This window comes from Pelophylax lessonae, assembly GCF_965119305.1.
Source record: "Pelophylax lessonae genome assembly, chromosome: 5".
NCBI lineage: Eukaryota > Metazoa > Chordata > Amphibia > Anura > Ranidae > Pelophylax > Pelophylax lessonae.
In genome coordinates, this window is record NC_138772.1 from 357,580,602 (window position 1) to 357,606,570 (window position 25,969).

General features: G+C 44.3%; 1 protein-coding gene across 2 annotated transcripts in view; it reads right to left on the minus strand.

Moving 5' to 3' along the window:
- Positions 1-25,969, minus strand: part of ATP9B (ATPase phospholipid transporting 9B (putative)) — a 578,806-nt gene that overhangs the window by 517,329 nt on the left and 35,508 nt on the right. For both annotated transcript variants that reach the window (XM_082258664.1, XM_082258663.1), the window contains exon 2: positions 12,820-12,987. In XM_082258664.1, coding sequence (XP_082114790.1) covers positions 12,820-12,987 — 168 coding nt within the window. The remainder of the gene's footprint in view (positions 1-12,819; positions 12,988-25,969) is intronic.

The window sequence follows — 25,969 nt, forward strand, 5'->3', positions numbered from 1 at the left end:
CAAGACTTGAAAATTGCTGTTCACAGACACTCTCCTTCCAATCTGACAGAGCTTGAGCTAATTTGCAAAGAAGACAAAAATGTCACTTTCTAGATGTGCAAAGCTGGTAGAGACATACCCAAAAAGTCCTGAACTCAACCCGATAGAATTTCTTTGGGATGAATTAGAGCAGAGACTGCGAGCCAGGCCTTCTCGTCTAACATCAGTGCCTGATGCCTCACAAATGCACTTCTGGAAGAATGGTCAAACATTCCCATAGACACACTTCTAAACTTGTGGACAGCCTTCCCGAATAGTTGAAGCGGTTATAGCTGTAAAGGGTGGGCCAACTCAATACTGAACCCTATGGACTAAGACTGGGATGCCATTAAAGTTCATCTGTGTGTAAAGGCAGGTGACCCAATAATTTTAATAATATAGTGTATGTATATGCCTGATGAGCAGCATTTCCAACAGAGGTAGACTAGGAGCAAATTACAACTTAAGCCTCACAGTGCTGGAGTAGTTCATCATCACACATGTGGTCTGAATGGATCAAAAACTGTGGTAAATATGAGGTTAAAGCAGTATACAGAGTCACAAGCCCCTGAATTTGCTCATAAGTCATACAGGAAGGTAATATAAAACTCCATCCAGATTATATGCTCCTGTGCACTGGACAAAGCTAAACAAAACAGGCATTTTTTTGCCTGTAAATTCCTGATCTTGGCGCACAGTACAGGACACAGGACTTGTATTCATAGACCATGGTTTTTGTGCAGGCTAACTCCAGGAAGATCTGGTGCACCTCTACATAAAACAACAGTCAACTACATGCATCTCCAGCTTTAGCAAGCAAAAAAAGAAATGATAAAGACATAGAGGCAATGGGCCTGTATCCTGTACTGTACTCCAAAATAAGACATGTAATCATACTACATGGGATGTACCAAAACAATAAACTGAGGGGTGCAGTTAGAAGCACCTGAGGCCTAAACATCCACCTATTAAAACTTGGAGAAAGTGTGAACAGCCCTGGTGGAATGAGCTCTTATGGGGAAGGAACTATTTTTCTTAAGGGCATAGTTCCTGAACATAAGTGGTCTGATCCATATGGAAATTGTCGATCAGGAAGGAGGATGTCCTCTACAAAGACCTCAAGGCAGAACAAGGAGGGACTCAGTCTTGCGAATAGAGTATGTGAATGTAAAGACGACCCTAATAACCCTGACTATATCCACTCAATGTAGGGAAATTTCCACATCATGTTTTGGAGTAGGACAGAGAAAAGGGAGAGCAATGTCTTCACTGAGGTGGAACTAAGAGTCCATCTTAGATAAAGGATCTAAGAACTTTGTCCTTGTACAAAGCAAGAAAAGCTCTTTACAAGAAAGATTTGCTAACTCAACCACACCTAAAAGATGTAGTGGGGACCAGGAAGGCAACCTTACATTCGAGGTCTTCAAACCTAATGTCTCTAATTAGTTAAAAGGGAAGTCTCTGAAGGCCAGAGAGAATAAGGTTGTGATCCCAAGGTAACACAGGAGGTCAAATTTGGAAATTTACATGAGCAACACCCTGAGGAAAAGTCTTGATTGGGGAATGCAAGGCAAGAAATTTCTGAAAGAGAATGAATAACAAAGAAATATGTTCCTTGAGGGTACTCAAGGCCAGATGCTCTTCCAGACTGACCAGTCAAAAATAAGAGTGAAAGATTATTCCCTAGATTACAGCTATCTGCCTTTGCACCATGTGAAGAAAGCTTTCCATGCTCGATGGTAAATCTTTGGAGAGTTAGATTTATCTGCTCCAAGTAACGTGGGAAAATAGAGCCAGAAACACCCTTATCATTTAGGACTTGGATTTCAACAGTAATGCAGTTAAAGCCAGCGAATGAGAAGCAAGGTGGTATAGGGGTCCTTAGGCTAGTAAATCTGTTGGGGTTGGAACAGGCAAGGCTCGTCCACCGGAGGTTCAGGTATGTTTGTGTTTCATTTTCCTCTGTGCCAATTTGGTGCATTGAAAATCACAGAGCCCCTTTTCTCGTCTAACTTGTGCAGCAGTCGGGGGGGGGGGGGATTCTTCATCAGAGGGAAGACATAAACCAGCTTGAATTGAGTCCAAGGACTCACCAGGGTATCTACTGCGAAGGCCTAGAGGGTCCCTGTGCAGCAGTGCAGGATCTCTGCAGCAGATCCAAACCAGGATTGAAGGTCCACCATGGGGGCTTTGTCTGCCTGGACAGAAGCATTTGACGATGCAAAGATTGTATTTGCTTGTTCCACATGGTGAGTATATGGAATTGAAGAGGTCTGGAGAGAAACTAGGCAAAATAAACTGTCTTGAAGGAGGCTACCAGCAAGCCCAAAACCCCCTGTGCAGAAGCGAACTAAGCAGTGCCATTTTAAGGGGAGCAACTTTCTCCTGTGGAAGATTCTCGCGTAGGTTGTGTCCAAGATTAGACTCAGGTATTTCATATGGTGTTAGAGCTGGAAAGAAGACTTTGTAAACTTGATTATCCAGCCAAAGGTTTGAAGGCATTGAATCATCCTTTGGATGTTGGCAGACCTGGTTGTGTCTGGGGACTCCTTAAGAAGGAAATCATCCAGGTAACCTGAGACATGAATGGCCTAGGTTCGCAGAAGAGGAGCAAGTTATTTTGTAAAAACTTGGAGTACAAAAGAGATAGAGCAGTAACAACGTTTATGGCACAAACGCCGACAGTAGCCTCAGATGTGGTAAGAGCTAAACAGAGTTCATAATTCCGTTATGATGACAGTTTGACTGGCCCCAGAGCAGCTCCTCAGCAGATTGAAGGTTATCTGTAATAGAGTCAAAGGGACACTAGAGGGTGCCTCTAAATGTAGCTAGTTAGTGTTTAATATACAAAAAAAACAGTAAACAATGCACTAGCATTTAGTAAGATGAAAGAAGGCCTTGGTTTTAAGATATTCCTTATTTTACCTTATGAAACATGAGCGCATTTTTTACTGCCTGGAGTACAAAGAAAAGATGGAATGGTAGCACTACAAAGAGTTGGTCTCCCATAGAAAAATGCAAAATTCATTAATGTGAGGGGAAGATATAGATGTGGAGATAGCCATCTCTAAGGTTTATTGATGCACGATATTCCCCTTGTTTTTAGAGAAACAATAACAGATCTTCCATCCAGGATTTGTGTACACAAAGACATCTGTTTAGAGATTTTACGTCCAGTATTGAGTGGATACTTCATTTGGATTTGGGGCTGTGAATGGGTTTGAATAGAAACCCTAAAAACTGTTCTGAAGAAACTGGAACAATTACTGCCTGCTAGATGCTAGGTGGTCATTAAATCTGCCTTCTTTTAGTCTGAAGCTGGCAGACTGGAAGGTAAAAAGCAACACGGGGCAGAGAGAGAAAATCAATTTTGCACCCCTTTGAAATTACATATTGGATCCAGAGGTCCAATAATGTCTCAGATCCATACTGGTGCAAATACTAACAGAAGTCCTACCACTGCCACTCTGAATAATGGAGGCATCTCTTGTTTGTCAGGAGGGCTACCAAGTAGACTTGTGGACTCCATGGCTTACAAAGAAAGGAAGTGTTAAGCCTTGGTTTTCAGGCTGATGACTGAGGAGAGTGAAAATTTCCCTTTCACTGAGTAGAGGAAGTAGCTGTAGCAGTGGTAAGCTTGCCATACATGGATCAAAATTAATGAATGGAGACTGTGATTGTACAGGAGTCAATCTACCACTTGACTCTAATACAACTGCCCTGTCGGGTTTTTCCAGCTCTATCAGCACCGCAGGCTATAGCCAGCAGCGTTGATAACTGTATTTTGATGGCGGGGAAGCTTCCCTGCTGTCAGAACAAAATAACTTTTTTTTCCTATTTATTTTAATTATTATTTTTTATTTTTACAAATTTAAAAAAAAAAAAATGGATCATTTTTATTCCTATTACGTTAACATCCCTTGTAATAGAAATAAGCATGACAGGACCTCTTTATTGTGAGATCTGGGGTCAAAAAGACCTCAGACCTCACAACTACACTGAAAAAAAAAAAAAAGTGTAATTTTTTTCATGCTGAAAAAAATTGGCTCTTTAAATCGGTTGCTAGGAGACGACGTTTGATGTCGCTCCGGTCCTCCAAGACCTTAGAGTCGAGTGGGGGACATCTTGCCCTCACTCGACTTCCTGTCTGTGAGGAGCACGAATCGGATTGTTTTTCCCGCTGCCGGTGGGTCCGGTAAACGGGGAAAGCGACCGGGAAGCGGCGGGAGGGGGGCACCTCTTCAGATGCACCGTAAGAGTGATCCTGCGGCGAATCCAATGCTGGGACTACCCTTATCTGAAAGAGGACTGCCCGATGTAGCGTCAAAGTACCGACGTAAATTGACGGCAGACGGTCGGTAACTGGTTAAAAATCCAGGGGAGGGGAAATCCTCTGCAGCCTCTGCTACAAAATCAGGGTCGTCAATACTTTCACCCATAATATTCTCAAGTAAAGGAGGTTCCGCCTCCGATTTCAGAGCAGGGTCAAGGGGAATAGAAGATGTGTAGCGTTTCCAGCCTCTGAAAACTGAAGGTATTAGAAGTGCCAAAAGTTCTCCATAGAATTCAGACACAGTGGCAGAGAAATCTACTTTTGTCACTGACACTGACCATGTTCCTGTGGCTGTCACATTTGAATATGAATGCCGAAGTACAGCAGCGTGCTGTGTGTATTTCAGCAGAAAAGGCAGTCAGGAATGTATCATCCAGGAGGCATGACACAGCTACCTCCTCCTCCTCCTGAGTCTAGATAACAGGGAAAAAAAAATGCAAAGTGAATAATTCCTGAATCCTAGGCCTATAAAACAGCATAGTGTGCTAATCACTGCAGTGAGGCTTATTAGAAGGAACTGGTGTATGGTACAGGGAAGCTCTGTATAACCTTATGCACCTACTAGAGGTTCAGGCTTCACCCATCATAATGGTCATACCTCTGAAGGGGTCTTTATGGTCTGGAAACCAAATAAATGGACCATGGACCTGTATAGCACCCTGTGGCTAACTACACATGTTGCAGCTCGTGCCAAAGCCATCGATTAACACAGGATCCAGTGCCCAAGGCAAAAAATATAAGCCGGCATCAAACTGTGGTGTTGTATGGTCCCCAAGCTACACACCAGGGTGATAGATCCAGAAACTCCTGAATAGCCAAGGACAATATGCAGCCTTATCAAGATAGATGTGTCAGAAGAAAAAGACTGAATGCCTTTCATTGGCCTTTGTGAGGCAGTGAAGCGTCCACATATATTTGAAAATGCAACTAAAATCTATGTTTTTAACGTAAATTAGTGGTTGCCATTTTTGAATAGCTTGCTCGCTGGATGTCTTGGTCGATACCCTGTCGGGGGAAACATGTCATAGAGGAGGCACCGCACTGTCACAACCTATAGCTACGGTCCGCACTGCAGGCGGCCGTAAGCACTTGATCGATACAAGCCGGTCTTTCTTCTTATACATGTAAGTGCAATTCTGTTTTTACCTAATAAAATAATTGGGATAATGCACTATTGGCTACTTTTTTCATCCTGATATCTGCATGAGCATATCTGCGGAGGAGAGTAAGAAGAGGATAAAGATTATAAGATCTCGGCATCCCTTGTAATCATGGGGGGGGAAGACCCTGTAATAAGAGTTTACACACGCCAGTGTATATTTACATCTGGTAAGAGGCTGATATATCTGTTTTCAGCACAAGAGGTGTACAGGTGTGTAACCTTTCCTTCATGGTAACGGGGTGCTACCACTTCAAGGTGTTATATATTCCGCCAACGTATACCTATCTGCTGGTAAGAGGCTAATCCTGAAGGTGGTGAAAACCCTATGTGTGTCACTGTGCACTTCATTGGATTTTCAACTTTTGGATTTGGTCAATACTGGAGTTTCTACACGGACTTTTATTTGCATTTAAAAGCACGGACATTGCACTGTGGACTTTTCTTTGCTGGATTTTTACACACTATTGTATTTGATTTATTTGATTTTTCACATATTTCATGATTTCTATTAACATTATTGTATATTTGGAATCACATATATGTTATTTAGCACTATATTTGTTTAGCGCACCAGACCAACACTATTTCACTATTATTTTCCAAATCAGGTATTTGGATCTTTGGTAGCAGCTTCATGTTTATTTATCAGCGCACCCATTTTACTTTTAAATTTTTTATAGCTTGCTCGCTGGATTTGGGGTGGGGACACATGGGACGCCTTCAGCTGCCATTGTGCTCTTGCTGCACTTATAATGTGTCCCTATGTCTCTAGGAAGAATGGGCTCCCCCTAGGCATACCTGGCCTTAAATTATCCACTACTATATATGCTCCAACTTTGAGACTCTCAAAATTAAGAGTTAGGATCGCACTTTACATAGCTGCCTTGGCAGGGCAGTGTGGCTTCCACACATATTTGCAAATGTGTACAAATAAAACCTGTTTTTCATGTAAATTGTTAGACAGTGGCGATTTGTTTTTTTTGTTTTTTTTGTTTTATGCAGGCTAGCTGGTAAGTGTGCTGAGAAATCTTCGGCTAGTTGGTAAGTGTGCTGGGAAATCTGGTTTGCCTGGATTGAAAAATCGCTTAAAGCGGTAGTAAACCGTGAAAATAAAAAATAAAATCTTCCCCCTTTAAGTTATAGTAGAAGCCTTACTTAACACTAAAATCTCTAAATCAACAGGCATCCACAATCTAAGACTAACCAATCTAGCCCTGTAAAAAAAGAAACCAGTATACATACCTTTTTTGAAGCCGCTCTGTTCGGTCTACAGCAATGAATGGGAAGTAAAGTCACCCATAGAGTTACTTTGGGGCTTCAGTTGTTGGCTGCCTTTTCAGCACCCGCCTCCACAGTGAAGCTGCCAGACCGCTCAGAGTGGAACCGAACCGGCTTCAAAAAAAAGGTATGTATACAGATTTCTTCTTTACAGGGATAGATAGCTTAGTCTTATATTGTGGATGCATGTAGATTTAGAGATTTTAGTGTTAGGGTAGACTTCTACTATAAGTTAAAGGGGGAAGATATTCTTTTTTTTTTTTTTTTCTTCCCGATTTACTACTGCTTTAAGCGATTGACCTGTTTCCTATGGAGAAGTCTTTTTTTTAAACGTATTCATATTTTTCAATACAGGCAAATCAGATTTCCCAGCACACTTACCAGCTAGCTAGATTGTGGATGCCTGTAGATTAAGAGATTTTAGTGTTAGGCTGGACTTCTACTTTAATGTCATAAAGTACTATTATGCATCGCATACTAGCACATTATTAAACGCTGTCACTGCTGACAGGGATTCCATCTTCACCCGGTCTTCCTTCCAGGTTCACGGGCTGCGGCCATCTGATTGGCTGAGCCACGATGTCGTCACTGCCGTGCAGCATCACAGTCGCAGCTCGGCTCTCCCAATATCCATTAAGAGCGCAGTGCGTATGCGCCAGTGACGTCACCAGGGCTGCTTAGGTAAACACCTCCTAAACTGCACAGGTTTAGGAGATATTTAGTGCACCTAGAGGTAAGCCTTATTATAGGCTTACATATAGGTATAAATACGAAAAGCACCTTTACTACCACTTTAAAAACACTAGCAAAAACCTGGAATCTCAAAAAGTATGTGTGTGTGTGTGTGTGTATAAGGGGGGGGGGGGGTCTATCAGTGTGCACTAGGTGTGCCCTAAGTTTTTTCCAGTTTCCAATCACCTGAAGGTAAGGTAGCCTGCATAAAATCCATGAAAGCAAGTCCTGTACCTTGTACCTAATGAGTAAGATATAAAGTTTCTGTGCCTCAAAGACTTTCCTATTGGAGCATTCTTTATGCCTCTCTCATGTAAAAATGGCTTTTAATGTTTATTATTTTAAAATACTCATGTACAAAAGAAGGGGAATAATAAAGGTTTAAGAGTTTGTTTAGTTTCAGTACGGGGATCTATTCAACCTGCTTTAGTTTAGCAATAATGAATGTTTTAGAGATATGCTTAAAAAGGCATATCATCAAAATATATGATCAAAAAAATATTTTGTCTGATTGTTTTAGTAAAGTTTTTTTTTTATTTAGTTTTTTATATTCCCTATCTAACCTATTGACAGCACTGAAGAAGAACAGTGAGCAGAAAATAGAGCAAATACTTTGCCAGTGCAAATGCTTCTGCACAATTTTGTAGAGTTCTCATCATTGAAGTAACAATCACATATTTCTTATTAAGTTTTCAGTAGCGGCAACTTTCTTTCTACAGTGCAACTGTACTGTAATTATTATACTCTACAGGTAGCAATAGTAATCAAGCCAAAAGCAACAGCGTAGACATGTCATTCTTAAAAGATCAGCATTTTCCCATGCTTCTGCATAACAAATGTGTTGCAGATTAATTGAAAGTGTACAGGGCATCTCAGTGCCGAGATTAATCTGAGCATTTGATATCCCTTTCACTTCATATGGAAATGCCATTCAATGGAACCATTTTCATTGGGACAATGTGTTTTTGATAACAAGTGGAATGTAAATCTCATGAGAAAGAAATCAATCCAACCAAAGTAGTCCTCTGTATTGATTTGTGTGCATTATAATTTCACAGACTTGAATGGAATTTCAATGTAACAAAAAAAGCAATTTCAATGCAAGAGAAAATATCAGGACAAGTGGGAAGTTGGGGAATTTTGAGTAAAGGATATTACATGTTACAGAAAAAAAGGAAACAAACAATAATGTCCCCTACAATTATTCTTCAATCATGTAATACCATGCCATACCATAATAGTTTCCTTTATGCAGAATTGAAACTTAAAGATTCTTTTATATTGGGACAAAGCAAGGCATTTATGGAACACCAAAGAGAAGGAAGTTTCTTTTTTAATTTACTAATTTTGTAGGTAGTTACATATACTACAAATATTTCTTAAAGCAGTCTTAAGAACGTTTTAATTTTAAAGACTGGCAGGCAATGTCTCTTCAGCAATGAAAAGAACCTACCTGCCTGCTTGTAGTCTCCCAGAGAATGTACACAAACCGAACCTGTCTGAAAAATTGCCAATGTGGGACATTGGACCGTTGAAAGAAAGGTACATTTTGTGGTCTTTATTTTTGCTTTTTTACCGCACAAGAACAGTACAAAGCACATTAAACCAAAAACAAACCAATATGATTCTACTTTTACTAATCTGGCATCAAAAAGCTGAACTCTGATTGAATTAAAACGTGGTTGTAAACATTTAAAAACATATATCAGGTGAAGTGACTGGCCTCATGTGATACACAAAGATAAAAAAAATCCTACATAAGATATACCTGTTTATCTGCAGCCCTCTCTTTTCTACAGGCTTCTAGGGACGAAACAACAAATCGATTAATCAACAACTAATCGATTATGAAAATAGTTGTCAACTATTTTCATGATCGATTAGTTGGTCAGCCGATTAGCTGGCCTGCATACAGAATGCATTATTTGTTTACATATGAGGAAATACAATGAAGCACACATGAAGCTCAGTATACCATACAGCTCAGTACACCATCCATACATGTCAAAAGGCACAGTGCAGCACACATAATGCTCAGTACACCATCCATACTCAGTAAGTGCCTGAGAACTTGTGAATGTGAATGTGTGCGGAGCAATGGCTCAAGGGATACGTAGTACTGGGAAGGAAGTGAGTGGTTCTAAAAGGCACAAGTTTTTTTTACCTTGCTATTGGGGCACTCTGAAGGTAGGGAGAGCCAGAAACCTCAGTGGGGGAACCCAGAAGTGGAGAATCATGGCTGCTCTGAGCAGGTAAGTATAACGCAGCAAAATCGCACGTGGAAAAAACGCACAGCAAAAAGCACTGCAGAAACTGATGAAAAGCAAGGCGGATAGGTGTGAAGTGAGCCTTATGCTGCCCATACACGTATCGATTTTCAGATGAGAGTATTCATACGAAATATCTTTGTACATTCGCTGAATAAAAGAATTTCATTTGAAAATTTCACTTGCTTTTAGCATTCAGTTTTAAAATGAATGTAATTTATGAATGAAAAACACATACACTGTCTAAAAATTCCTTTGACCAAAAAGTTTTATATTCTGGTACTTCGAATTTTACCGTCACTGTCATTGAAAATTAATGCCGATTTGACCGAACTAACGATTAAAAAATTAAACGAACGTTCTTAAAATTAAACACTTTTTTGAAGAAAGACATTGTTTTCATATGGCCAGAATAAGTAACAGCAGGCGCAGGTAGCTTTAATCAAGCCACTGGCCTATGACAAGGGAATCTGTCATACAGAATATATTACAGTTCTGTCTGAAAATCGGCAAAACCAGTCTTTAATTTTTTTTTTTCTTTACATAAAAAAATTTGATCTCTGAGTCTTATGATATTAACCATACAGTTGGTTATTTACATTAACCACTGCATATAGATATTTAAGAAGAGATTGCCTTTTTTTTTAAACTTTACATAATAACTAAATTATACTCCACACTTTAAGGTTATTATCCGAGTAATCTAATAAATAATCGGCCAACTAATCGATTATGAAAATAATCGTTAGTTGCAGCCCTATAGGCTTCCAAAATAGTATACACATTTTTTATTTTATATGTTGTTATATAGTATACATACATATCAGTAGCTTCTCTTTTTGTGACTTTCTCTACCTGTAAACAGGATTTTAGTTACTCCTTGCCCCCTCCCTCTGACACAATTCTTACTGGCCAGGAAGACAGCCCATAAGCTAGGCCTAGGCTGCTCTACCTGTGAACAAAATTTAGGGGGGTGGCAAGTTACTCCTTGCCCTCTCCCTCTGACACAATGCTTACTGGGCAGTAGGACAGCCCATCAGCTAGGCCTAGGCTGCTCTACACATACAAGTTTCATCTGTACTGGGCCTAAAGAAGTCACCTAGATGAAATTTATATTTGTAGGGTGGGTTTCTAGTGTCATCATCATGTTTGGATGCTTTTGACCCATATGGAAGAAAAATTTATTTCCAATATATTTAGGGAAAATTTTTTAGAAATATATTGAATATGGCAAAAATTGTAGCATTTCAAATATATTTCCAATATATTTAGGGAAAATTTTTTTTTTTTAGAAATATATTGAATATGGCCAAAATTGTAGCATTTCAAATATATTTCCAATATATTTGGGGAAAAAATGATTTTTTTAAAAAAAAAATATATTTTAAATATATTTTTCTTCCATGTGGGGAGCTACCTTATTTGTGGCGCTGGAGAGCGAGTCCGTAGCATTTTGTGGGATTTATGACATCCTGACACTGCCTATGTGAGTTCAACCTTTTATTTGGTAATTTAAAAAAAATTAAGCGGTACTTCACAATGGATAGCCTCTTTTTCCATTCATACGGGATTTCCATCTCAATGTATCCATCAGTGATCTGGATTCACATACAAGATCAGCAGTCTGGAGTGGATTATACAAAAGTGTTTTCAGGCCTTCCATTATTCTTGGGGGTCAGTTGTGATGGTAAGTTATGCCTCGTACACACACAACGATTATCGGCCGACCGATCATCCGACTTTTGTCCAAGTTGTGTTTTGTTGGTTGGAATGTGCCTAGACTGCACACGAATTTTCTCGGCCAACAAAATTCTACTTCAGAAGTGATGTCATGTGTTGGTTAGTTTTCTTTGTGTTTTTTTCTTCACTGAGCATGCCCAGACTTGCTCATCAGATTTTTCCCTGCCGAAATCTGTACTGACTGACGGAAAATCAGCCGTTGTGTTGACGGCCAACAAACATTTTATAGTCTGCACACCAGATTTTTTCGGCCAAAAAGTCGGAGTTGGTTGTCGGAAGCATCATACTAACAAGCCGAAAATCGGCAGATCGGACGTTGGCCGAAAATTCCCTGCCAATTTTCGATGCATGTGTACGGGGCTTTACTCTCCTATGGGATTAATGACTGGGTGTTTTTGATTTCTACTTTATCAGCACAAGGGTGGTAGGAAGAAGGAAGATTTTCATTTGCATCTTGTGTGTTTAGTCAAGGACTTATAGAGGTTTTAAGGACTGTACTTTATTTATGATGGATGTGTTGTATATTTTTTTAATGATATTCACATGTTTAAATTTGCAAATGTTTAAATAGGTTCTCCTTTGCTGTTGACTGGAAAGAATACATATAAAAATTTTCTATGTAAAATTACAAATTCAATAGACACTGCATTTAAATGTTTTCAATTCTCTAAGACGAATCATAGTTGATTTTGTTCTGCTGTAGATTACTGCACTGTTTACAGCAGCACGGTTTACTGCGCTGCATTAATAAAGAAGGTCAATGGAATAAAAAACAATTTCATACATCTAATTAAATTATCTAGACAATTTAAAAGACAAGTTCATGAATTGAAAAAAGAATCACTAAGTAGGTGCTTAGTCACCTCTGCCTCCCAGGATGTCTACATTCTAGCAGGTAAAAATCAAGTGGATGGCACCCTGCACTTGAGTCTGAACCTTCCACAGACTTGAAATCAACATTGCTGCTGCAATACTGGTACATCCTTTTGAGGAATCTTGGCATTAGATTTGTAACAGTTGGGATGTAGACACAAAGCAGGCTGTCACAGTTGGAGAAGGAAAAAAAGCACCTGCATGGGGGATTGTTCAACACAGGTTAGTTAGATGGATAGGGTTATTTATAACATTTATAAATTGTCCATTACAGCAGTTCTGGCCACATTACTATGCACCTCTGTGGCCAACCTTGCATTTAAAACCTATAAAACATCCAAACAACACTAATGTGTCAAATAATTGGCTAAGCTAAAATGTTCAAATTTCAGTTCAAATTTATAACAGATACAAACCTTGTACATATAAATTTCCATCCTCCACAAACAAACCATTCTAATCCTCTTTTACGACGAGTTATTCTGGCTCTTGGCAAAGTATGGTAATCGCTTTCGTCGTTCTCAAAGCCTTCTTCTGACATCATGAGTGGCATTTCATCCAAAGGAGAGGCTTCATCCTGGTACCTAAAAACCATGAATGATAAGAATACAAATCATCATCATCATAATAACCACACTGAAATAGATACAGGGCCTAAAATAGGAATTTTGACCTACCTGTAAATCCATTATCTTGAAGTACAGTACAGGACATACCCCTAATGTACACTCATATAACCCTGCCCACTCTGTGGGACTTCCATTTTTTAGCAAGCAATAAGGAGTAATCAAAGACACAGAGGGATGGGCCTATATCCCATACTGTACTCCAAAATAAAGAATTTACAGGCGAGTTATAATTCCTATTAGTTTAAATGTACAGTACAGGACATATAAATTGTATTCATACACCATGGGACATACCCAGGCATTAACCTGAGGGATGGGCAACAACATAGTAAACAGAACTGCCAACAGGCCCACAGGTACAAAACGGTTAAGAAACACTGAGATAACAGCTAGAAGCAACTTGCAACTGAACCTTGCATCAGTTGAGACCTGAATATCTACCTGGTATAAATTAGAGAATGTGTGAACAGAGGATAATGTGCTGACCCTGCAAATCTGGGATACAGATGCTTGATGCAGAAAAGCCTAATGCCTTGTACACATGATCAGACAATCGTACGAAAAAAATTGCTTTCAAATTGATCGGACAATAATCTTATCGTTAGTACACAGCTTTCGACAGCCGATCACGACATTTCGTCCAACAAAATCCGAAGGGACAAACACAAAAACTTTTGGCGTACGATAGCCTAGTGAATGACAATCATTTAATCAGTACAGTATGTGTCCGCTAAAAATCGATAGACAAAGACCACACATGATCAGAAACACAAAAATAACCCGGAAAAAGCCTGGCTGCCATTGTTTTTGTTTTGCACTATCCGATACGTAGCTACGCAACCAGGAAGCTTTTCCAGACTCGCACGAAAAAAATCATATGCTTAATACGCATTGTTGAATTCGATATTAGTATCATACAACAAAATGCGAACGATAAGGCTCCATGTACACGGGACGCTGGAAATGGTCGTTTAGGAGCAGTTGGGCGTTTTTTTCAGAAGCCCCTGAACCCATCTACATTTTATCTTATCTGTCCATGTACACAGGGTCGTTTACAGTCATTTGCAGGCAGTTGCGTTCAGGAACTTTTTTTAGAACGCAATTATTTGCGTTCGAACGCGTGTTTCCCGGCGTTTCAAACGCACAAACGCGTCTGAACACGTCTAAACGCGCCCGAACGCGTCCGAACGCGATGACCCGCGTTTAGCGTTCGCGTTTTTCCATTTTAAAGGGGAATAATTTTTTGGACCTCTAGGAACGCTTCTAAACGCAAACGCCCCTAAACGCCGCTAAACGCCCGCTAAACGCGGGTACAAACGCGAACGAACGGACGTTTCAAACGTCCTAAAAAATCCAGCATTCAAAGGGACTTTTAACAACGTCCCGTGTACATGGAGCCTAAGTCGTCCGATTATCTGATCGTGTGTACGAGGCAAAAGAGAAATACACCAACAGCTTGGTGAAATGAGCTCTGGTGGGGAAGGGAGAAACCGTTTCAATAAAGGCACAGGCCCTGGAAATAAGTTGTCTGAACCACCTAGCAATAGTTGATTGGGGAGTAAAATGTCCTCTATAAGGACTTCCAGGAAGAAGAGGGAGTCAGCCTTGCAGACAAAAACTGTAGTTGCTGGGTAGACCCTGATAGCCCTGATCACATCCAGGCAGTGTAAGGCAATTTCCTTGTCATATTATGGAGCAGGACAGAGGGAAGAAAGGAAAATGTCCTCACCAAGGTAGAAAGAAAAGACCACCTTAGGTATAAAAAAAGATTTTGGTCTCAAAACCAAATTCAGTGTGCAAAAAGAGCTGCATACTCAGAAACACTCCTAAAACATGTAATAATGACCAGGAAGGTAACCTTATATGTGACGATCCCAAGGTGACAGAGGAGGTGGAATTGGAGGATGTACAGTATATGAGCAACTCCCTAAAGAAAAGTGAGGCAAGAGGCTTCTGGAAAATAAACATGTCCTTTGAGGATACTCAGGGCAATATGCTGGTCAAGATCAGACTAAAGAGATGCCAAAATACAAGTGATGGAGTATTCAGCCATTTGTCTTCACACCATTTAACCACTTGCCGACTGCCTAACGCAGATCTACGTCGGCAGTCAGCCCCTCACAGGCAAAGCGACGTAGGTCTACGTCGCTAGCTTGTGAGGGTCTAGGGAGCGAGCGCGCGCCGCCGGAGGCGCGGTCACGCAACCCCCGCGCGTGTGACCGGCGGACCCGATGTCCGCCGGTCACTCTGCGATCGTCGGGGGAGAGGGAGAAAGTCAGGCGGCTTGTGTAAACAAGCTGCCTGTCATTCTCCCCTGTGTATGAAGGATGATCATACGGTTCTACTATGTAGAACCGTTGATCACTGTTCATACATCTGAAGCCACAGCCAATCACAGTAGAAAGCACGCCCCTAGGGACACACATAGCCCCTCCCTTTCAAAAAAAAGTTAACCCCTTCACTGCCAGTGTATTTTTACAGTAACAGTGCATATGTATAGCACTGATTACTGTAGAAATGTCACTGGTAACCCCAAAAGTGTCAAAAATCTCAGTCAAGGGTCCGATCTGTCCGCCGCAATGTCGCAGTACCGCAAAAGAAAACGCAGATCGCCGCCATTACGCGTTAAAAAAAAACAACAAAAATGACAAAAATCTTTCACTTTGTTAGTAAACGCGATAACTTTTGCGCAAACCAATCAAAATACGCTTTTTGCGATTTTTTTTTACCAAACATAGGTAGCATAAAACAAATTGGCCGAAAATGTTAAAAAATTTTGATTTTTACATTTTTGTGAAAAAATATTACTATTTTTGCAAAATTTACGCTCTTTTTTTTGTTTATAGCCCATGATCAAAAAATCGCACAGGTGATCAAATACCACCAAAAGAAAGCTCTGTTTGTGGGGAAAAAAAGGACGCCAAATTCTTTTAGATACAGCGTTGCACGACCGCGCAATTGTCCGTTAAAGTCACGCAGTGCCGAATCGCAAAATACCCCCTGGTCAGGAAGGGGGTAAAATCTTCCGGGGCTTAAGTGGTTAAACTTCCATGTGCGATAGTAAATCTTGTGGGAGTTGGATTTTCCTACTCTGCATAAGATGGGAATGACAGAGTCAGAAATACCCCTAGCCTTTAGGAGTTGGGTTTCAACAACCTTGCCCTTTTGCCAGTACTGGCAAGCAGGATGGAACAGGGGGCCTTAGACCAGGAAGTCTGGGTCTGTCTGGAAGATGCCAAGGCTCATCCACAAGACGTTTGAGTATGCCTGTGTATCACGTTCTTCTGGATCCTTCTGGCACAATGAGAATCGCCAGAACCATTTTTTTTTCTCTATCTTGCACAGCAGTTGATCTTTAACTAAGGGAAGACATAAACCAAATTGTATAGAGTCCAAGGAATCACTAAAGCATCTACTGCAAAGATAAAGGATCCCTCGTCTTGGCTAAAATGTATTTGCCTTATTGATAAACCTGGAGGGTAGGATGTCCACATCTGTTCTTCTCACCTTTGACAGAGATTTTGAAAAATCTCAGGGTACAGAGATCAGTCCTTGGGGTTTAGGTGTTCCAAATTTAGACTGGTCATACATTTTACAAAATCCAGCACATACAGAATCAACACAAAATATTTAAAAGGTACAAGGCATCAGCTGCAACAGTTTTAAAGAGCATAGTCAAAGACAAGTTTCTGGTCAATGTTCATTTGTCTTGTCCAGTTAGCAAAAGTCTGGCAAATGGACATGGCAGCAATTGCTGGCTGAAGGGCTGGACCTGCAAGAGCAAATAAGGCCTTTAAGAGGGCTTCAAAATGCCAACAACAGAATCCCTAAAAGAGGTAACATCCACAAAAGGAAATGTAAGGTGGTACTAAACCCAGAACCTGCATTCACTATATTTAGTCTCCCACAGTACACAGAATATGGAAATGCAATTATTTTAGTAAATATAAACTGTTAAATACCTATTCTCATCAGCAGTATATAGCAGCCTTGTGTATCTGTTCCTAGTAAAGCTTGTAGGAGGAGTTTTCGTTCTCCCCTGATCCTCTGTTTGGACAGTGCTGATCACATGCACTCTCCCAAGAAAAAAGAAAAACACTGTAGCAATACACACCAAACTGAGCATGTGTAGCCTGACTTCATAGCCTCTGTTCTATCAAGAGATGGGTTGGAGTCAGTTAAAGAATAGGAGGTTTTGAGAGGCAGGATCACACAGTCTTTATACATACAATGCAGAAGATTAACCCCTTAGGTTCCACAATGAGTACAACAAGCATGCTTTACTGAATGTAAACACTGATTTTACTGCTGTGGGTTTAGTTACACTTTAACCACTTGCCGACCGCCGCACGACTATCTACGTGGGCGGTCAGCCCCTCACAGGCAAAGTGACGTAGGTCTACGTCGCTCGCCTGTGAGGGTTTAGGGAGCGAGCGCGCGCCGCCGGAGGCGCGCTCCCGCTCCCGCGTGGTCACGGACCCCCCCGCGCGCGTGACCGGCGGACCCGATCGCCGCCGGCCACTCTGCGATCGGCGGGGGAGAGGGAGATAGTCAGGCAGCTTGTGTAAACAAGCTGCCTGTCATTCTCCTCTCTGTATGAGAGCTGATCACATGGATCTACTATGTAGATCCATTGATCACTCTGCATACAGTTGAAGCCACAGCCAATCACAGTTAGAATCACGCCCCTAGGGACACACACAGCCCCTCCCTCTCAAATAAAGTTAACCCCTTCACTACCAGTGCATTTTTACAGTAACAGTGCATATGTATAGCACTGATTACTGTAGAAATGTCACTGGTAACCCCAAAAGTGTCAAAAATGTCAGTCAAGGGTCTGATCTGTCCGCCGCAATGTCGCAGTACCGCAAAAAAAATCGCAGATCGCCGCCATTACGCGTTAAAAAAAAAAACAACAAAAATGACAAAAATCTTTCCCTTTGTTAGTAAACGCAATAACTTTTGCGCAAACCAATCAAAATACGCTTTTTGCGATTTTTTTTACCAAACATAGGTAGCATAAAACAAATTGGCCGAAAATATTAAAAAATTTTGATTTTTACATTTTTTTTGGGGGGAATTTCATATAAAAAAAAGGGAAAAATATTGCTATTTTTGCAAAATTTACGCTCTTTTTTTGTTTATAGCGCGTGATCAAAAAATCGCACAGGTGATCAAATACCACCAAAAGAAAGCTCTGTTTGTGGGAAAAAAAGGACGCCAAATTCGTTTCGGTACAGCGTCGCACGACCGCGCAATTGTCCGTTAAAGTCACGCAGTGCCGAATCGCAAAATGCCCTCTGGTCGTTTAGCAGCCAAATCCTCCGGGGCTTAAGTGGTTAACCACTTACCGCCCGCCCGCCGTCATATGACGGCGGGACGGTGCGGCTATTATCCTGGGCGGACGTCATATGACGTGACCCAGGAAATGCACGGCAGGCGCGCGATCGCGGGCGCGCCGCCGTGCACTGCCGGTGTCGGGGTGTCCCCGGGACACCCCCCGTCACCGGCAGGGGGGAAACAGCCACTGGGCGTGGCTGTTTCCCACGTGATCGGCTGTGTTCCAATGACACAGCAGATCACAATGGAGGCGGCCGGGAGATGACCGCGCATGCGCGATCGGGAGCGCGCAGCGCGGTCATGTCGGTGGCACTGTGTTCCGTAGGAACACAGCTGTCACCGGCAGTAGTAAACAGTCACTGATAGTGACTGTTTACTATGTGATCGGCTGTGAATCCATTCACAGCCGATCAGAAAATGTAAACAAAGAGCAGTAACTCAGTGTTACTAGCTCTTCTCCCCTCATACAGTTTCCAGTATGAGGGGAGAAGAACTAGAAACAGTGAGTTACTGCTCTGTGTACCTGCAAAAGTAAAATCACACTAATAAAGGTCCCCCCACACAGTCCTCAGCCCCCCCCCCAATGTCACCTGTCACCCAACAGTCACCTCATCAGTGCCCAGAAATTGACACCCATAACGTTCACATGTGAGCGCAGCGATCGTGGGCAGAATCACCGCGATTCTGCCCGCAATCCGGAAATCATTGCAAATTGCGGGACGCCTGTGCGTTGCCCGTTTTTTGCAATAGCACCCCAAACGCTGTGCGATGTTGCCGCCATTTCCGCCTGTCGAATCGCGGTAACATCGCGCAAACAACGCATGACGCCCAAAAAAGGTACAAGAGCTTCTTTGGGGCGTCATGCGTTGTTTGCGTGATGTTACCGCGATTCGGCAGGCGGAAATCGCAGCAACATCGCACAGCGTTTGGGGTGCTATTGCAAATCACGGGCAACGCACAGGCGTCCCGCAATTTGCAATGATTTCTGGATCACGGGCAGAATCGCAGTGATTCTGCCCACGATCGCTACGCTCACATGTGAACGTAGCCTAAAATTCACCGGTCACCAGAGACTGCCATCAGTACCGCCGTGCACCATCGCCCGTCACCTGTCACCCATCAGTGACCATCGCCCGTCACCTGTCACCCCATCAATCACCGTCACCTGTCACCCCATCAGTCATCGTCACCTGTCACCCCATCAGTCATCGTCATCTGTCACCCTATCAATCATCGTCACTTGACACCCCATCAGTGATCGTCACTTGTCACCCCATCAATCATCGTCACATGTCACCCCGTCAGTGATTGTCATCTGTCACCCCATCAATCATCGTCACTTGTCACCTCATCAATCATCGTCACCTGTCACCTCATCAGTCATCGTCACCTGTCACCCCATCAGTCATCGTCACCTGTCACCCCATCAGTCATTGTCACCTGTCACCCCATCAGTCATCGTCACCTGTCACCCCATCAGTCATCGTCACCTGTTTTCCATATGCATGCAATCACTTACTGACCGCCTAACGACTATATGCGTCGGCCATTAAAAGCTAAATACTGGGGTTATGGCAGCAGATAGCCCCCATAACCCCGGTATTTTTTGAAACGGCGGGCGGTCGGCTTTCAGATAAGGGTGGTCCCAGTGGCGGATTCGCCGCGGAATTACCCTTACGGTGCAGGGGAAGAGGTGCCCCCCCCCCCTCCTGCTGCGTCCCAGATGTTTTCCCAGCTTACCGGACCTGCCGGCAGCGGGGAAAACTATCCGGTCCCGGATCCTCAGAGACAGGAAGTCGAGTGAGGGCAAGATGGCCCTCACTCAACTCTATGGTCTTGGAGGACCGGAGCTACGTCAAAAGACGTTGCCTAGCAACCGGTTTAAAGGGCCGCTTTTTTTTTTTTCTTTTCTTTTTTTTCCTCTTTCAACAATTTTTTTTTTTTCTTTTCTTTTTTAGTGTAGTTGTGAGGGGTGAGGTCTTTTTGACCCCAGATCTCACAATAAAGAGGACCTGTCATGCCTATTTCTATTACAAGGGATGTTTACATTCCTTGTAATAGGAATAAAAATGATCAAAACATTTTTTTTTTTAAACTGTGTAAAAATAAAAAAATAATAAATAAAATAAATAGGAAAAAAAAAAAATTAAAGCGCCCTGTCCCCGTTAGCTCGCGCGCAGAAGCAAACGCATACGCAAGTCCCGCCCACATATGTAAACGGTGTTCAAACCATACATGTGAGGTATCGCCGCGATCGTTAGAGCGAGAGCAATAATTTGAGCCCTAGACCTCCTCTGTAACTCTAAGCTAGTAACCTGCAGAAATTTTTAAAATGTTGCCTATGGGGATTTTTAAGTACCAATGTTTGGCGCCATTCTGTGAGCATGCGCAATTTTGAAGCATGACATGTTGGGTATCTAATTACTCAGCGTAACATTACCTTTCACATTATGGAAAAAAATTGTGCTAAATTTACTGTTTTCTTATTTTTTAGTTAAAAAAACGGAATTTTTGTAAAATCTTACCTGTAAAATTCCTTTCTCTGAGTCCTCCGACAGTCGCCGCCCACTTCATATTCATCACCAATGGGGTTATGTCCTTTATTCCGTAGGAGTAGCTAGGCAATAGAATATGTTAGTACAAAGACTTTTAACATATCCCACCCCCAGGGGGTGGTCCCCTCAGTACATAACCCTCCACTTCCTGTATCCAACTCAGTTTCAGTGGAATAGCAGTAGAGAGTACATCAAAACCCCAAAAGAGGGGCGGGGGCGGCGACTGTCGGAGGACTCAGAGAAAGGAATTTTACAGGTAAGATTTTACAAAAATTCCGTTTTCTCTTACGTCCTCCGACAGTCGCCGCCCACTTCATATTCATCACCAATGGGGATGTCCCAAAGCAGTGTAAACATGAGGGGTGGGAAGAACACAGCCGCGCCCAAGGCAACGCCGTCTCCCCATCAGAGAAAGGAACCTTACCAAAGGAAGGAAACCAGTTGGGCATAAGAACAAAACACTCGCTCAACAGGAGCAAGAAAACCCAGGGAAAAAACAAAAATCCCAAAAAGCCAAAGAACCCGTAACAAGGGCTCTAGGGAACTGCCGCACTAAGAACCTTGCGGCCAAAGGAAGCATCAGCCGATGCCTGAACATCTACTCTGTAGAATATGGTGAAAGTGTGTACGGTCGACCAAGTCGCCGCCTCACACACCTGGGCCACAGAGGCCCCATGACGACAGGCCCAAGACGTACTCAGAGATCTGGTAGAGTGCGCCTTCACAGGTACAGGGGGAACTTTCCCCCTCAAAGCATAGGCCTGATCAATGGTCCGTCTGATCCATTTGACGATTGTAGAAGCCGACGCCGCCATGCCCTTCCGAGGACCTCCCGGAAGGACAAACAAGGCATCCGACTTGCGAGAAGACTCAGTCGATGTGAAATAGACTCTAATCGCCCGGACAACATCCAAGGAGTGAAGCAACACCTCCGTCGGATGCTTCGGCTTCGCGCAAAGCGAAGGTTTGACAATGTCCACATTGAGATGAAAGTCCGAAACCCTTTTTGGAAGAAAAGAAGGGTTAGGTCGCAAGACCACCTTGTCCAAATGCACAACCAGACACGGAGACTTGTAGGACAAGGCTGCCAGCCCCGACACTCGTCGAGTCGAGGTGATAGCCACCAAAAAGGCGACCTTCTTGGATAACAAAGACAGCGAGATCTCCCTGAACCTTTCAAAAGGAGCACGCTGCAACACTGATAGAACTAGATTCAAGTCCCAAGGGGTAAGAGGTTCCCTCCTAGGAGGGATCAGATGACGTACCCCCCGCACAAAAGTGCTAACCAAAGAATCAGATGCCACAGGCCGTCGAAAAAGAACGGCCAAAGCAGACACCTGACCCTTGATCGTGGCCAGCGCCAGACGCTGGTCAACACCCGTCTGAAGGAAGGGCAACACCCTAGACACCGAATAAGTGTCAGGAGAGAAACCCCTGGATACGCACCAGGCAAAATACGTCTTCCAAGTACGGTAATAAACCTTCCGAGGAAGACTTCCTCGCATTTATTAAGGTGTGAATGAACTCAGGGGAAAGACCCCTGTTCTTCAGGACCTCGGTTTTAACAGCCAGGCCGTCAAGGCCAGCGACTGTAAAGCAGGATGGAAGATCGGTCCTTGCGACAGAAGATCTTCTCGAAGAGGTAGACGCCACGGGGCGTCGATTGCCAGATTTACGAGGTCTGCGTCCCAGGACCGGCGAGGCCAGTCCGGTGCCACAAGAATCACCGTGGTCGGTTCCGCGAAGGAACCTGGACAGCAATTTAATCGGCGGGAACGCATACATCAGTTGGTACTGATGCCACGGGGCAACCAACGCGTCCGACGCGTCTGCCCGAGGATCGCACTCCTTGCCACGAACCGTGGTACTTTGTAGTTCAGACGAGACGCGAACAGGTCTACCTCCGGAAGACCCCACCTCGCGCACAACATCTGGAAGACAGCCGGGTGAAGGGACCATTCTCCCTGGTCCAGGGTTCGACGGCTCAGATAATCCGCCTGCCAAATTTTCACCCCCGGAATGTGACCTGCCGATATTGCCGGGACATGCGTCTCGGCCCAAGACAGAATCGCGGCCACTTCTCGAGCCGCCCCGGGCACTCCAGGTGCCCCCTTGGTGATTGATGTAAGTCACCGCCGTGGCATTGTCCGTCTGCACCCGAACCGGGTAGCCGTGAAGATTGTCCGTCCAACGACGAAGACAGAGGAGTATTCGCTCGCAGTTCCAGAACGTTGATCGGAAGGGAGGATTCCTCCGTCGACCAAACACCCTGGGTGGACAGAACGCCCAGAACACCACCCCAGCCCGACAGGCTGGCGTCCGTGGTGATCACCGTCCACGAAAGGGGACGAAAAGACTTGCCCCCCGATACTGAGGGGGATAGAAGCCACCACAGAAGATCCCTTCTGGTCTGAGAACTCAATGACATCTGGAGATCCAGAGACTGCGGACGCCCGTCCCACCTGGACAATATCTCCGCTTGGAGATCCCGCGTGTGAAACTGGGCGAAGGGAAATCGCCTCGAAAGCCGAGACCATCAATCCCAGACACCGCATGCACGTCCGAATGGACGAAGATGGAACGTCCCTGAGGGACCTGACTGCCTCCTGAAGAGCTGCGAGTTTTTCTTCCGGCAGGAAGACCTACGCCTGGACAGAGTCCAGAATCATACCCAGGTAAGAAATCCGAACCGATGGGCACAATGTCGACTTTGGAAAATTGATCGTCCAACCAAACTCCTGCAGAGTCTGCAACGTGACGGACAGATCCTTCTCCAGACTCTGGCTGGTCGCAGACCGAACCAGAATATCGTCCAGATACCCCAGAACCGAAATGCCCTGGGCCCTCAACAAAGCCAGAACCGGTGCCAGCACTCTGGTGAACACCCTTGGAGCAGAGGCGAGACCAAAAGGCAACGCCACAAATCGGTAATGATCTTCCGCTATGGCGAATCGAAGGTACCTCTGGTGACCCTCGAAAATCGGGATGTGAAGATACGCATCTTGCAAGTCGATGGAAGCCATGAACTCCCCCGGAACCAGGGCAGCCACCACCGACCGCAGGGATTCCATGCGGAACTTGCGCACCCGCACAAGGCGGTACAGCGCCTTCAAGTCCAGAATCGGACGCACCTTGCCCTCCTTCCTGGGCACGGTGAGCAGATTGGAATAGAACCCCCGAAATCTGTCCCGATGAGACACCGGGACTACCACTCCCTGAGCCCTCAGGTCCTGCACCGCTAGATGCAGGTCCCGCAAACGCTCCGGGGATAAAAGAAGACTTGAGGGAAAAAATCTGCTCTCCGGCCGAGAGAGAAACTCGATCTAGTGGCCAGATCGAACGATTTCCTGTGAAGTGGGTGAGGGCGCCCCTACAGGCCGCACTGTAGTGGGCCGCAGAACCGGATTGGCCGGACCTTTGCTTACCTGCCCACGGCTTCTTGCGGGAGCCTTGACCCTTGGACAGCTTGTCCCAAAAATGTGACCGAAAGGCACGAAAGGACCCCTGAGGGGGCCGAAAGAAATCATTCTGTTTTCCAGGAGCCGTCTTAGTGTAGTGGGATTGAGGTAAGAGCGTGCTCTTACCCCCCATGACCCCTTTAATTAGGGCATCCAGGGATTCGCCAAAAAGGCGAGAACCATCAAACGGCAGATTGGCCAAGGTCCTACGTGAAGATTGATCCACAGACCAACACTTCAACCAAACCAGGCGGCGAGATAACACCGCCACACTGTGTACACGTGCAGCCAACGGAACCATATCCAGGTCCGCATCACACAAATACATGACACCCTGGTGGATTTGATCCACTATATCCAAAGTCGCCTGGGGGGCAGAATCAGCCCCCCAGGACACGCCTAAGCACCTGCGTCCAGTTCGCGACCGCCTGGGCCGCCATAAGTGAAGCAATAAAGCTTTCAACATAGAACCCATAAAAGAATAGGTACGACGGGCAAAGGACTCCATCCTCTTGTCCGCGGCATCCCGGAACACCGGGGTGTCTGCAGCAGGAATCGCAGTGGACTTGTTCAAAACTGCTAATGCCTGGTCCACCGGAGGTGGGACACACCAACGCCCATCAGTAGCGGGCGTAAAAGGATAGCGCAGCTTAAACCTACTTGGCACAGCAAAAGGTTTGCGTATATTACGCCATCGTTCTTTCACAGCGCGCTGAAAATCATCAGTGCATGGAAACATCTGCGATGATATGCGCCTTTTCTGCGTCCCATAAGCCGCCAAGGCAGCAGGAGGACATGTTTCCTCCTCCAAACGCAGAGTTTGCTTGATAGAAGCAACCAATTCATCCATGAGCGCAAGCTCTTCAGGCGAGCCAGGGGGAGAATTATCAACCCCCTCTACCTCAGCCTCCATTACTGACCCTATAAGGTCCCGGGAGGAACGAGACCCCGATAAGGAGATCTCTGCCCCAGCAGCCCCAGTACCATCACCCTCTTGAAACAGAGGAAATTGAAAACTCTGGGCTTTTTAGAGGATTGAGCAACCACCAGCATTTGCACCTGAGTCGCAAGGCTAGCCACAATCGCAGCCAAATCCCCCCCCCCCGGGGGGGGGGGAAACCGCAGTCCCCTGGCTTCCCCCTAAATTGGCCGGAAACTAGTATTCCTGAAAATCCATGCCCTTGTAGCAGCAAAAATAAATGGGTGACCGCCCCTTTAAGAGAGCGCTGCGATCGTAGCCCACTCACACTAGGCATCCCACACAAGGGACCCCCACAGGGACAAGTATACCAAGGCAGGATACAGGGAATAAAAAGAAATGAACCTGGAGAGATCGGTGCTGCTGCTGCTGCCTGCGGTGCTCCTGAAGGAAAGGAAATGCTGGCATACAGGGCGCTCTATGAAAGCCTATGGAGGCTACAAGAAAATGGCCGCCATGCATGTAAAACATGCGGCCAGAGCGATCGCAGTCAAAATGGCGCCGTTTGGCGCCGAAACTGCCGCTCCCACACCCCATGAGGGAGAAGTAAAACACACCATCTGCCCAAAAAAGGAACATGGTAAACCGCCGCAGCGGCGCTGTAA